Raw genomic sequence first — 14589 nt, 5'->3', positions numbered from 1 at the left:
ACTTATATTGCATTCTTTTATGGCTGATTATGACACCTACATAATAGTGGCAAAACCCACATTTATTCAAATTCATGTTTTCCCTGCCAAGAAGTTTCCTTTCATTTGAAAGTTTGTTTCTTAAATCCTTTTAAAACCTAATTAAAATGTTTCTCGTCCAGGAGTCTACGCAGACAGTGCAACATAGCCAATCAGAGCTAGAATAGGCCTTTATGCAAATAAGCCATTTGCCATACGGGCCTGCCATCATTCACTTTGGACCTTACTGTGTGTTTACAGGCTTTTGGGGCATCAGCATGACTTTAGTACATTAGAACGCATTCGCCAAAAGCCACAAAATACACCTGAATGGATTTGTGCAAACATGTAAATACCACGGGAGTCCTCTTAAATTTGGGAACTTTACAGTCCTACTGATCAAACAACCATGAAAAGGTAGGCGCTCTCTCCCTCAGTTATGCACATCAACAACAACAAGGTCAACAACTAATGCTAGCGAGAGCAAGATGAGCTAAAATCTAATGAAGGAACTTTAGATAAACCTTCTCAAACTTTTTCAGGTAGTTTGGCTTTCAAAATTGCACTGATAAACGACGGGGGAATTGAAGCCTACTTGTCCCAACCAAGCACCCAAGCTAACTGGTTAAAGTTGGTTAGCTTGCTAGCTTGCTACTTCCAGAAACAAATTAGAGAACTCAATCTGACCATTTCACTCACCCTAGCAGAGCTGGTTAGGTTGTTTACATGTTATCTAGAGCGTTTGTGACAAACTATTTGGCCAACATTTGCTGACACTGGTCATATTAAGCGGGTGTTGTGCGTTCATAAATTAATCTGTTTTTCTGCGCTCTGGCAGACTCCGACGTGACTGCTCTGAAATTGAAGTAGATAGCCAGAGTGAATTTGCAAACTGGATAACAGTCGTTCATGTTCTTGCTAGCTAACCAAATGACACCTGCATCTCTAGCTGTGTATAGCCACTTAAAAATAATATGAGGGTAATAAGTCAGTGACTCACCTACTCCAATGACATTACATTCTCCTAGCAGCTAGCTAGCTATCTAGCTAAGGTTAGGCTCCGTGTTTGAAGCATGCTACATAAATAGATACGGTAGCCTATTAGCCACGTTATGACTGACTTGTGATCATTCCCCTTGATTATTTGATTGTATTGATATTCACAGTCCTACATTTGTTAGTTTTTTCCAAAATATTGAATAATTGAAACTGAAACAGTGCATCCCGAATTGAAGCAGGAAACCACGTACCATGCCAGCTTTGATTTACAACCTGATAACAATATTTTTTGGACTACCAAGAAATGTATTGGTGAATTATATTAATCACGCCTTGAACTGCATCCATCTATTCTGCCAACAACGCCTTTGTGTACATCATGCAATGTTGGGTGAAATAAGGTACAAATCTGTCGTTCTGCCCCTGAACAGACAGTTAACCCACTGTTCCTAGGCCGGCATTGAAAATAAGACTTTGTTCTTAACTGACTTGCCTAGTTAAATAAAGGTAAGATATATATATATATATATATATATATATATATATATATATATATTTATAACACATTTTTTAAAGTTGGTTTTGTAGCTATTGATATTGTTGACTGTTTGTTTCAGATCTTCAAAGTAGTTAAAATGCTGTCAATTCCACTTAAAAAAAATACACTTCATGACACTGTCAAGAAGCATTATGCCCATCATGATCATATAAGCCAGATAGCCCTATCACGTACATGCCCTGATATCAGTCATCAGTCAAAAAGAGGGTGTCTTGTCCTGCTCCTGAAATCTGCTCCTGCATTCATCCAAGTCGTCAGCAACAGAGCATTGGGGTAGGTTCATGTCTGACATCAATGTGTGCGCAATTACAATGATAATTTAACATGGTCAATAAAAAAAATTAAAAGACACCTAAAAAATGTAAAAGACACCTAGGCTATAGTGTAATGGAATGTTTTTCCCTGTGTGGTGGTTTTGTGGGTTTTGACACTCTTATGTAGGTGTCATAAAAAGCCATAAAATAACACAATATATGTCACAACAGGTCTAAATATATGTGTCCTGACAGTGTTATGACCATATTATGACAGGTTATGCCAGGTCATGTCAGCTGTTATGACATATTATGACATGATATGACTGTGTCATAATGTGTTATCACACTGAGTGTCAAGTAAAGTGTTACTGGAAATGCCATAGACAGAGTACAATGGGAGTTTAAACAAATGATATGTTAGTGTTGCATTCAAGGTCCGTTTGAAGACTGCTGCTGTTTCAAAAGAGGCAACTATGGATAATCAATTAGTCAAATAAGTAATAACCTACTATGTTGGACTAATGCAAGCTTTACCAATCCATACCAACATTGAGCAGCCTGCTGTCATTTCATTCCCAGCCCTCGTTGTGGAGAGCAATCGTCCTATAGGTTTTCACTTTATCCCTTACCTACTTCTACACATTAAGTATAGAACCATCCTCTGTATAGAACCATCTTTCAACCAAATAGACAGCAGTTGGTCAAAGTCAATAACATATAACATGTCTCTACATGACAAATGTCCAAATAACAATGCCTCCACACAGCGTCAAAGCAATTAGAGGAACTCTCAGCACCACTAATGACTAAGTAACGGGGTGATTCGTAGAAGTCATGGTTACCTGCAGGAATTCCCCAGAGTGCTGTGCATAGAGGAGAGCCAAGGTCCTTGGAACACAGTGGGCTCTTGTATCTCCTGTCTCTGTCAGCTAAGCATAGAACAACTTCCCCAGCACATAGTGAAAGTGGGCCTGCATGGAGAGAGATGAAGAGAGAGAAGACGGTTAGAGGTCATTCTATTTTATTGTAACTGCACAAAAACTGCCAGGGTCAAATGAATTACATCTGTATTTCAAATAGACTGTATCCCAAATAAAATGCAGTTAGCGGTTTACAATATTGGCTATTTAGTTTGGAGTTTGATCTCTTTTGGCTCCCCCTGAGGCCCATCTCATCCACAGAGAGGGCCTTCCCTGCCTGTTCTCACCCTACCTCTCCCTTCTCTGCCACTCCCTCCCAGTTATGCTGGCCTTCCAAGTCCTCCTTCTCTACTGAACCCTCATTAACTTACCAAGCTAGAGACGATGCTCTTGGTTAAACCAAAGATACTGGTAACTTTTATATGTGGTTAAACGTTAACGTTAGCTAGCTTTGCGGTGGCAGTTAGCCTAGTGGTTAGAGCATTGGGCCAGTAACTAAAAGGTTCCTGGATCGAATCCCTGAGCTGACAAGGTTTGTCATTCTGCCCCTGAACAAGGCAGTTAACCCACTATTCCCCAGCAGGCCGTCATTATTGTAAATAAGAATTTGTTCTTAACTTACTTGCCTAGTTAAATAAAAAATGTAATAACTAGCTAGATAGTGAGATTTCTAGCTAGCTGCTAGCTGACTCTTGCCTGCTTTAATAACAGAATACCAAATAACTTCCTACTTTAATTTCAATATTGAAATCTAGCTTGATGATTAGTTGGTTTTGGTTCTCTACTGAAAAACTATAGAGCTTAATGTTTCCTTTTTATCGTCAGCCATCATCCCTACTTCACCATCAAAAGTCGGTTTCCACTAGATATCACAGCTACAAAGTCAAAATTAGTCTGTATCGTGAAAATTTATGAAAACAAAAATGTGCTTTTGGTGATCATTTAAGATCAGGGTTAGGAATAAGGTTAGCAGTGTGGATAAGGTTACGGTTCAGTAAAGACATCGTAGAAAGACATAATACTTATTACTTTGTGGCTGGGTTAACTAGTGATGGTCATGTTAACTGGCTATGATTTTTCACCTGTAATTAAATTATAGTGAAATATTGCAATTGCGAGAGTACGACTCCATGTTTGCTAGCTTAATTATGTTTCATCTTTCTCAACAGTGCCATCTCAAATGTAATGTACTTTAAAGGTTGATTTGACACCATATTATTGTTCCACGTGATCTTGTCAAAGCCCACAGGATCCACGAGTCACTCATGCCACTCACCCTCATTCCTGTCATTCCAGTCGAGCATCCCCCCACCTCCACAGGCCTGGGGTTGCTGCTGGCTCTGCTCTGACCACAAAATTCCTGGCTCGCTTGGTGCCTCCTCTTCAAAACCATATAAGGAACTCTCTCATTCATGTTAATCACATTATTATTAGTAAGTCTGGTTTCCCAGTAAGGGAAAATAGATTGGAGATATTCTCTTCACTCAGCATTATGGGTAAAGACCAAAATAAACTGTTTTGGTCTGACAAGCACATTCAATAAGATGCATGCAAAACTGGACATGTAATACGATTGGAAATAGATACTGATGTCATGTGCTAGAAATTCTTGGCTAATGATGCCATGTGTTGATATGTGTCAGAGTCTAGGTGGTGTGGGTAAGGCAGAGTCAGGCGCTGGACACAGAGATGAGTAATAATAGTACTTTACTCAAAAATAATTTTCCAACAAGGAGAACGAAAATCCAGAATCACATAAACGAGACAACTGACAACAATAAACACGCACAAAACCATGGTGGCTCCAGAGGGTTAAATAGGGAAATAATGAAAACGTAATGGGAACAAGGTGTGTACAATACAGACAAAACAAATGGAAAAAGAAATGTAGATCAGTGGAGGCTAGAAAGCCGGTGACGTCGACCACCGAACAACGCCCGAACAAGGAGAGGCACCAACTTCGGAGGAAGTCGTGACAATATGATAGGCTAGATGTCAGAATTCAATAAATATCAAATACAGTCATCAAAGTCACGATAGCAATTCAATGATGTGATGGCAACCCAGATTTTATTTCTGGCTTCACAGTTTCAGATCATGTAGAACGTAGTTGTGTGTGTCGTGTGGATCTCCATTCAAACCCCTGGGGGCCCCCGGTAATGCCTGGTTTGGAGTCACCCTGCATGTTGTAAGGCAGAGCAGCTGCTCCCCCGTCTCATGCAGCCAAAGATGTAATCTCTCCCTGTGTGGAGAGCCAAGCTGAGCCACTGCACTGTACTGAAACCTGACCTAACGCTTACAGTGAACAGCTGTCCATGCTTAGGCCATGTTACCCTGGGAAAGCATAGCTATACATAACGTGGTGAGGTATACCCGAAACTGGGTGATATTTTTAACAACGGTGGAGTCTCACTTCCCTGATTGCAGCTGCATAGGATCTCATGTAGGTGAGATGCCCAGAAATGTCAGATATTACTTTGCTTAATAAAACATTTACACGCCCTGGAAATATTGTGAGTATAGTGGAGGTGGTTCTCTTGTCAATAATTCAGGGGAGGTGTAACTGAACACCATTGCTGTGAGTGATGAGAGGGAATCCCAAGCGCTCTGTGAGTCGTGTGTGTGTGTGTGTGTGTGTGTGTGTGTGTGTGTGTGTGTGTGTGTGTGTGTGTGTGTGTGTGTGTGTGTGTGTGTGTGTGTGTGTGTGTGTGTGTGTGTGTGTGTGTGTGTGCGTGTGTGTGAGTGAGTGAGTGTGTACACGCAGGGGAGCCCCCTCCCTCTCTGCCTGTTTCTGCAGCAGACCTCACCCATCCGCCAGCCAATGACAGCAGGATGAGATCTTCACTTACTGGGAACTAACGTAATCGTGGATTCCTGAAGTGTGTGTGTGTTTATGTATGTGTGTGTGCATATGCTCGTGCTTGCGTGTGTGCGTCTGTGTGCCTGTGAGCACAGTATCTTCAGCAACTGTTTGTCCAATGAAAGAGTAGAGGCTGATAACTGAAGAAAAGATCATGGAGCTCAATTCAGTCTAAAACTAAACCCTAGACAGCCTCATTCTAGCTGGTAAATGTGGAACACAAACAGTCTGCTGTTTGCACAATGTTATGGAATTTAAATAACCAATTAAATTAAATCAATTAAATAACCAACTAATCAAAGTTATTGATCAGTCCTCCTCACCTTTCCCTCACTTATGGAAATACCCAGATGCAATTGTCAATATATTGCAATTAAAATGCATCCAAAGTATCACGATATCGACAATGGAATGGGAATTTAAATTATCATACGAAAACCAACAGCAGCATGCGTCCTAGGGGACTTTTTTTTATCAGGTATCAAGGTAAGACACAAATGCAGACTGTGAAGTAACAATGTTTATTGTAACAGTGGCAGGGAAATGACAGGTCAAGGCAGGCAGGGGTGGATAATCCAGAGTAGGAGCAAAGGTACCGGACGTCAGGCAGGCTCAGGGTCAGGATAGGCAGAGTGGTCAGGTGGGCGGGTACAGAGTCAGGACAGGCAAGGGTCAAAAACCAGGTGGATGAGAAAAAGATAGGCTGGGAAAAGACAGGACCTGACAGGACAAATGCTTGTAAGCTTGACAAACAAGAAAAACTGACCCAGACAGCCAACACAGGTATAAATACCCAGAGGATAATTAGGGAAGATGGGCGACACCTGGGGGGGTGGAGACAAGCACAAGGACAGGTGAAACAGATCAGGGCGTGACAGTACCCCTCCCCCCCTTCCCCTCTAGGGACGCCACCTGGCGTTCCACCTGGGCGGGTACCTGGTTGACTGGGGTGCCGGCGGTGAAAGTCGGCGATGAGGGCCGGGTCCAAGATGTTTTTAGCGGGAACCAAGCACTTCTCCTCCGGACCATCAACCAGGTACGGGAAACCCCTGCCTCGTGGTCGAACCCTCAGGAGACGTCTCATCATGTACGCTGGCTGGCCATCGATGACACAGGGGAAGGGATGGGCCTAGAAACAGAAGACAAGGGGCAGTCAGACATGGTTTTGACTCTAGACACAGAAAAGGTCAACAAATATGGAGGGTTCGTGGCAACAGAGGACGGACAGCAGAGGGGCTAATGATCTTGGAGCGGGGGGAAAGGTCTCGGCCTCCGGGGGTGTAGCCGTGGCACTATAGCGGTGTGTCAGCGCCTCAGGCTTGACCTTCTTGGATACCGGTCGGTGCTACGGAAGCGAAGTGGCCCGAGCCTTACTGAACCCCTCCTGGAGGTCCTGGGACTCTGCGGAGCTGGCGGAGAGGTCCGTGGCAATTTCCAAGCCCCCAGGAAGACGTCCCGGGGCAGGCAGAGCTGACTTCAGGCAATGAGTGTGGCAGGACGGGCTCCAGCCCACAATGGCACCAGTAGCCCAGTCAATGGAGGGATTGTGTCACTGAAGTCAATAGAATCCCAATTCCACAGGAACCTGAGGAGACTCAACCAGAAGGAATTAGATCATTTCACTGTGGTTCCCTGACATTCGTAGGTTGACAAGGGTGGTTTGGTGGGTGACCCGGCCTATAAAGACCCATCCAGCGCTCTAACAGCCATGGGAATGTGGGGTTGAGTGTGGATGCCCAACTCGGATGCCAGGGTAACGTCCATCGGCCCTCGAGGTGATGAGTACCTGGAGAGACTTGGACTGGTGGCATGGAGAGGGGGGCGAGTAAGGGGAGAAGTACAATAAGACCCACCAGTGTACTCACTTCAACAAATGAGCTAGGTCTCTTGAAGGGACAGGTAGACACAAAATGACCGGCAGTACCGCAATACAGACAAAACTGGGTCTCAAGTCTGTGTACGTGTTCGGCTGGAGACAGTCTAGCCCTACCGAGCTGCATCTGCTCAGGAAGAGGTGAATCGGCAGTCTCCGGAGGCTCTTGGAGGGACTCGGGTAAGCTCAGATCCATTGGTAATTCTTGGGCTGCCAGCTCACCCTTTACCTCCTCCGATAATCCGTGCAGGAATATGTCGAACAGCGCTTCCGGGTTCCTGGTACCCTCCGTTGCTAGTGTGCGGAAATCCACCACATAGTCTGCCACACTGAGGGTGTCCTGCCGAAGCTGGAGTAACTTCTGGGCAGCCTCTCTCCCGGACACCGGAGCCTCGAAAAACGTTCTCACCTCCACCACGAATATCTCCAGACTGAGGCAGACAGCGGATTGTTGCTCCCACACCGCTATGGCCCAGGCGAGTGCCCTCCCGGACATCAGCGTAATAATGTACTCTATCTTAGAGCGGTCCGAGGGGAACGAAGAAGGCTGTAGCCTGAAAACAAGGGAGCACTGGGAGAGAAAAGCCCGGGAGGTTCTGGAATCTCCATCATAGCGTTCCGGGGGAGGTAAGAGGGGTTCCCGGGAAACCGGGGTGACGCCGCTGCTACCAGCTCGGTTACAGAGGGGCAGGGAGGTTACGGTCGTGGTAGGCTGCCTAGTAGGCAACCCCCGGAATTGCTCCCGCAATGCATCCAAGGCTAGGTTGTGACGTTCGTCCACAGCCTTGAACCCTTCCATCAGACCACGAAGCAACTCCTCGTGCCTACCAGTGGTGAATCCTTGGGAGGAGATGGCATTGCGGAGCTGGTCCAAGTCTGCTGGGTCAGCCATGGCCAGTTTGTACTATCAGGTATCAAGGTGAGACACATGTGCAGACTGTGTGAAATAACAATGTTTATTGTAACAACAGGGGCAGGGATATGACAGGTCAAGGCAGGCAGGGGTCGATAATCCAGAGACTGAGCAAAGGTACCGGACGGCAGGCAGGCTCAGGGTCAGGATAGGTAGAGGTCAATAATCCAGAGGTGGGGCAAAGGTACAGGACGGCAGGCAGGCTCAGGGTAAGGGACAGGGACAGGCAGAGTGGTCAGGCGGGAAGGTACAGGGCAAGGGTCAAAAACCAGGAGGACGAAAAAAATAGAGGCTGGAAAAGATCAGAGCTGAAAGAACAAATGCTGGTAAGCTTGACAAACAAGACGAACTGGCCCAGACATACAGAAAACACAGGTATAAATACCCAGAGGATAGGTGGGGAAGATGAGTGACATCTGGGGGTGACACCTGGGGGCGACACAAGGACAGGTGAAATTTATCCTTCTAGAATTTATCCTGCTTGCCCTCTGAGAAATCTTCAAATTCCAGCCAGCTTGCCTGCCTGCCTGCCTGTTATTATGGGGGATGGGCAGCAGTGCCAATTGTCAGCCTGTGATTCAGGGCCCGATTCAATCAGCTCAGCTTTCTCCGACATCCGTGTGGCTGATGTTTTGACTGTGTCGGAGGTGGAACTGCGTTAGAGCTGTCAAATTCACAAGCTACTCACAGCATTATACCTAAAGTGGACATTGGCATTGGCTGCACAGAGTTGCATTAAGAGGAATCCCATTCAGCCTTGTTCGAACACTAGGATGTGCGATGTAATCTAACGATTAGGCTGATTGAAATCCTCATTATTTGGTTGAATGATTTTCAATTTCGAGGTCATTATTTAAAAAAAAACGTATTAGAAGATTTTATTTTATATTTGATAAACAATACAAAACATACACATACAAACGACTACATCATACAAACATCACTACATCACACCTGCCTAGACCCACTAGCCCCCACCAATATCTCCAGCACCCTTATCACTTTCTGCCACATGGCCTCAAACTGCACCATTTTGTTTCTCTCCATCGCCCACACTCTTTAAATTTATAGACAATAAAGAATTTAGCCTTTCCATTGTGTGAACGACGGAAGATTGGCTGATTTCCAGTTTTTGAGTATACATTTTTTTAAGATAATTGATGAGAAGAGTATTGTTCAACCCATCGGGTATCTACTGCACCCTTGTCTGTCATGTCTTGAAATATACAGGAAGATGAATTAAAAGTACATTTACATTGCAGTACCTCTGACTTCCATCTTTCCAACTCCGCCCATAACTTTTTAATTTTGTAACATTCCTCAAAGGCATGAATTATTGAGTCATTAGTAGTTTTTCACTTCAGACATGTCTCTGCCATTGTGCTGTAGAATTTGTCAATTTTGTCTCTTGTAAAATAAATAGCTCCATTATTTCTATATAGCCTAAACTTTATAGTTCTGAACTTCTAGCGCGGGTTGGACAAGTGTGGCTGGCTTCGTGACGCTGGGAAGTTCATCTCTTCTTACTGAATCTGATCTTTTCGACTTCTTCAGTCAAAAGAACAAATCTTTCGACTAATTTCATTCATTTGAGTCAGTAATGCCCAGAGTATGCAGTATACTGTATACTGTCACGCCCTGGTCTTAGTATTTTGTGTTTTCTTTATTATTTTGGTTAGGCCAGGGTGTGACATGGGTTTATTATGTGGTGTGTTTTGTCTTGGGGTTTTTGTAGGTATTAGGATTGTGGCTTAGTGGGGTTTTCTAGTATAGTCTATGGCTGTCTGGTGTGGTTCTCAATCAGAGGCAGGTGTTTATCGTTGTCTCTGATTGGGAACCATATTTAGGCAGCCATATTCTTTGAGTGTTTTGTGGGTGATTGTTCCTGTCTCTGTGTTTGCACCAGATAGGGCTGTTTTAGGGTTTCTCACGTTTGTTGTTTTGTTAGTTTATTCATGTGTAGAGTCTTTATTAAAGAACCATGAATAGAAACCACGTTGCATTTTGGTCCGCCTCTCCTTCATCGGAAGAAAACCGTTACAGAAACACCCACCACAACAGGACCAAGCGGCGTGGTGACAGGCAGCGGAAGCAGGAGCAGCGAAATCCGGATTTCTGGACATGGGAGGAGATATTGGATGGAAAAGGACCCTGGGCACAGCCTGGAGAAACTGGAGGCGGCGAAAGCGGAGAGGCGCTGGTATGAGGAGGCAGCACGGCGATGCGGATGGAAGCCCGAGAGTCAGCCCCAAAAATGTATTGGGGGGGGGGCTCACAGGGAGTATGGCTACGCCAGGTAGGAGACCTGCGCAAACTTCCTGTGCTTTACCGGGGGGCTAGAGAGACCGGGCAGGCACCGTGTTATGCTGTAGTGCGCACGGTGTCTCCAGTGCGGTTGCATAGCCCGGTGCGGTACATACCAGCTCCGCGTATCGGCCGGGCTAGAGTAAGCATCGAGCCAAGTGTCATGAAGCCGGCTCTACGCATCTGGTCTCCAGTGCGTCTCCTTGGGCCGGCTTACATGGCACCAGCCTTGCGCTCGGTGTCTCCGGTTCGCCTGCATAGCCCAGTGCGGGCTATTGCACCTCGCCGCACTGGCAGGGCGACCGGGAGTATTCAACCAGGTAAGGTTGGGCAGGCTCGGTGCTCAAGAGCTCCAGTGCGCCTGCACGGTCCGGTCTATCCAGTACCACCTCCACGCATCAGCCCTCCGGTGGCAGCTCCCCACACCAGGCTTCCTGTGCGTGTCCTCAGCCCAGTACCACCAGTGCCAGCACCACGCACCAGGCCTACAGTGCACTTTGCCTGTCCAGCGCTGCCAGAGCCTTCCTCTTCTCCAGTGCTGCCGGAGTCTCCCGCCTGTTCAGCGCTGCCAGAGCCTTCCTCCTCTCCAGCGCTGCCGGAGTCTCCCGCCCGTTTAGCGCTGCCAGAGCCTTCCTCCTCTACAGTGCTGCCGGAGTCTCCCGCCTGTTCAGCGCTGCCAGAGCTGCCAGTCTGTAAAGAGCAGCCAGAACTGCCAGTCTGCAAGGAGCTGCCAGTCTGCAAGGAGCTGCCATTCTGCAAGGAGCTGCCAGTCTGTAAAGAGCAGCCAGAACTGCCAGTCTGCAAGGAGCTGCCAGTCTGCAAGGAGCTGCCAGTCTGCAAGGAGCTGCCAGTCTGCATGGAGCAGCCAGAGCTGCCAGTCTGCATGGAGCAGCCAGAGCCGCCAGTCTGCATGGCACAGCCAGAGCCGCCAGTCAGCATGGAGCAGCCAGAGCCGCCAGTCAGCATGGAGCAGCCAGAGCCGCCTGTCAGCATGGAGCAGCCAGAGCCGCCAGTCAGCATGGAGCAGCCAGAGCCGCCAGTCAGCATGGAGCAGCCAGAGCCGCCAGTCAGCATGGAGCAGCCAGAGCCGCCAGTCAGCATGGAGCAGCCAGAGCCGCCAGTCAGCATGGAGCAGCCAGAGCCGCCAGTCAGCATGGAGCAGCCAGAGCCGCCAGTCAGCATGGAGCAGCCAGAGCCGCCAGTTTGCATGGATCCGCCAGTCAGCCAGGATCTTCCAGATCCGCCATTCAGCCAGGATCTGCCATTCAGCCAGGATCTGCCAGTCAGCCAGAACTGCCAGTCAGCCAGGATCTGCCAGAACTGCCAGTCAGCCAGGATCTGCCAGTGACATTTACCTGCCTGAGCTTCCCCTCAGTCCCGAGCTTCCCCTCAGTCCCGAGCTTCCCCTCAGTCCCGAGCTTCCCCTCAGTCCCGAGCTGCCCCTCAGTCCCGAGCTGCCCCTCAGTCCCGAGCTGCCCCTCAGTCCAGTGGGGTCCTTGGTGAGGGTTACTAGGCCAAGGTCGGCGGCGAGGGTCACCAATCAAAGGACGCGATACAAGGGGACTAAGACTTTGTTGGATTGGGGTCCACGTCCCGCGCCGGAGCCGCCACCGTGGACAGACGCCCACCCGGACCCTCCCCTATGGGTTTAGGTGTGCGGCCGGGAGTCTGCACCTTGGGGGGGGGGGGGGGGGGGGGTTCTGTCACGCCCTGGTCTTAGTATTTTGTGTTTTCTTTATTATTTTGGTTAGGCCAGGGTGTGACATGGGTTTATTATGTGGTGTGTTTTGTCTTGGGGTTTTTGTAGGTATTAGGATTGTGGCTTAGTGGGGTTTTCTAGTATAGTCTATGGCTGTCTGGAGTGGTTCTCAATCAGAGGCAGGTGTTTATCGTTGTCTCTGATTGGGAACCATATTTAGGCAGCCATATTCTTTGAGTGTTTCGTGGGTGATTGTTCCTGTCTCTGTGTTTGCAGCAGATAGGGCTGTTTTAGGTTTTCTCACGTTTATTGTTTTGTTAGTTTATTCATTTGTAGAGTCTTTATTAAAGAACCATGAATAGAAACGACGCTGCATTTTGGTCCCCCTCTCCTTCATCGGAAGAAAACCGTTACAGGTACGGCGAATGATGATGCAAAAACTATTGGCTCTGTCATTTGTGCTTCAAATAATGTACATGATTGATAGGCATATAAATAAGATTATTTCTTGCTACATTTGAAGCAAGGCCTAGATGTGACCACAACCGGACTAGATGGTGAACGACTCTTGGCGGAATGCATTGCTTGACTGCGGTTGTTTGAGAATGTTGTTTGAGAACTGTAGCCCCTCAAACAATTAGTTATTGAGTTTGAGTTTGTTGACCAAAGGCTATGTATGTTTGGTCCTACAAAGCTGTGTCCATCATAACATTCAATTATCAATTGTATTCATTCTTGCACCATCCGATCAACTATCAGCTCTTAAACATTTATTTTTTTTCTCTACGCTCACAATCTATTTTCCTGCTCCTATTACGACAGACAGTTGATGGTCGGAGCACGTCTCTGAGGCTGGAGAAGCTGAGCCAGAGGAGCCGGTATTAATCCTGCTGTAGGACCCACGGCGGCCAGCACTATCAGGTCAAACGAACAACTAAAATGAACGAGTCACTCAGAAAAACTCTCAAATCAGTGAAAGAGTTGTTCAAAAATAACGACTTGTTCGCAAACCGCACATCAGTGCGTCACAACAAGAGCAGCTGCTCACGGATTTGACAGCTCCAACGCAGTTCCACCTCAGACACGCCCAAAACATCAGCCATGCGGGTGTTGGCTATCGCCGGTTAACACTTGATCTGATTGAATCTAGGCCTAAGTCCTTATTATGTAGGAGTGGCGCCCATCTCTCTCTCTCTCTCTCTCTCTCTCTCTCTCATATCTCTCTCCCTCTCTCGCGCTTTCTCTATCTCTCTCTCTCTCTATCTATCCCTCCCTCTCTCTCTTTCTCTCTCGCGCGCAATCTCTCTCTCACTCACTCACTCACTCTCTCATGCCCAGCCTGAGTGCATGGGAACTGGAATGGGGCTAGTCATTTAGGATAACTAACGATCTGCCTGTGTAGAATTACATGACATAGGATTTAGCACATGGAGAATGATTTAGATGTTTAATGCATTTTCTTTTTCAACAGCAAAATTATAGAGCGTGAATTGATTTGAACAAAGTTAGCCTAAACAAGCACATTTTCATTACACTGTCAGCATATAATGTACACTAAGTATACCAAATATTACAGTTGTGTCAAGTTGGCTGGATGTCCTTTGGGTGGGGGACGCTTCTTGACACGCATGGGAAACTGTTGAGTGTTTAACCTGTCTCCTCCCCCTTAATCTACACTGATCGAAGTGGATTTAACAAGTGATATCAATAAAGAATCGTATCTTTCACCTGGATTCGTCTTGTCAGTCTATGTCATGGAAAGAGCAGGTGTTCCTAATGTTGTGTACACTCAGTGTATATACCTTACACCATTGTTGTAAAACCCTTCATGGTTCTGTCTGCTTTATCTTTGTTATTTCAGAACTCTCCACCACGTAGACACACGTAGGGCCATGAATGTGAATGATGAGAACGTTCAGCAGGAATAAAAGTCAGCGTCTGCGTCATCATTCTGCTCAAAAACAGAAGCATCTGCGTCACCACCCCTCAGACTGGGAGGCCCTGGCCTTTCCCTGTGATTCAGGTACATTTTATAACCAAACAGAGTGGCTGTTCCCATGTCTGCTGTGCCTCCTTCTGCAGCTCCACAGAGTCAACCAGTGGGGCTGTTCCACAGTGTAGCCTGCTCTCTCTCTCCGCACCCTCTGTACTGCATCAGCACCACGCGCTCTGACGAAAGCAGCTCTC

General features: G+C 46.8%; 1 protein-coding gene across 2 annotated transcripts in view; it reads right to left on the bottom strand.

The window, feature by feature from the left end:
• The window catches only part of LOC118966067 (uncharacterized), a 31165-nt gene that overhangs the window by 4374 nt on the left and 12202 nt on the right, over positions 1-14589 (bottom strand). The window contains exons 1-2 of one of the 2 annotated variants that reach the window (XR_016483315.1): positions 4030-4251; positions 2676-2804 (exon numbers count right to left, since the gene is read on the bottom strand). Coding sequence is in view for 1 of the 2 variants with exons in the window: in XM_090184549.1 (XP_090040675.1) it covers positions 2676-2804; positions 6550-6700 (280 nt within the window). In the remaining variant the exon portion in view is untranslated. Of the gene's footprint in view, positions 1-2675; positions 2805-4029; positions 4252-6549; positions 6743-14589 lie in introns of those variants that run through there. The other variant, XM_090184549.1, reaches the window with a different exon arrangement.

This window comes from Oncorhynchus mykiss, chromosome 9 (assembly GCF_057628025.1).
Source record: "Oncorhynchus mykiss isolate SJ-2025 chromosome 9, ASM5762802v1, whole genome shotgun sequence".
NCBI lineage: Eukaryota > Metazoa > Chordata > Actinopteri > Salmoniformes > Salmonidae > Oncorhynchus > Oncorhynchus mykiss.
Note: the sequence above shows the minus strand (reverse complement) of the source record. Positions and strands in the feature narration are given on the sequence as shown.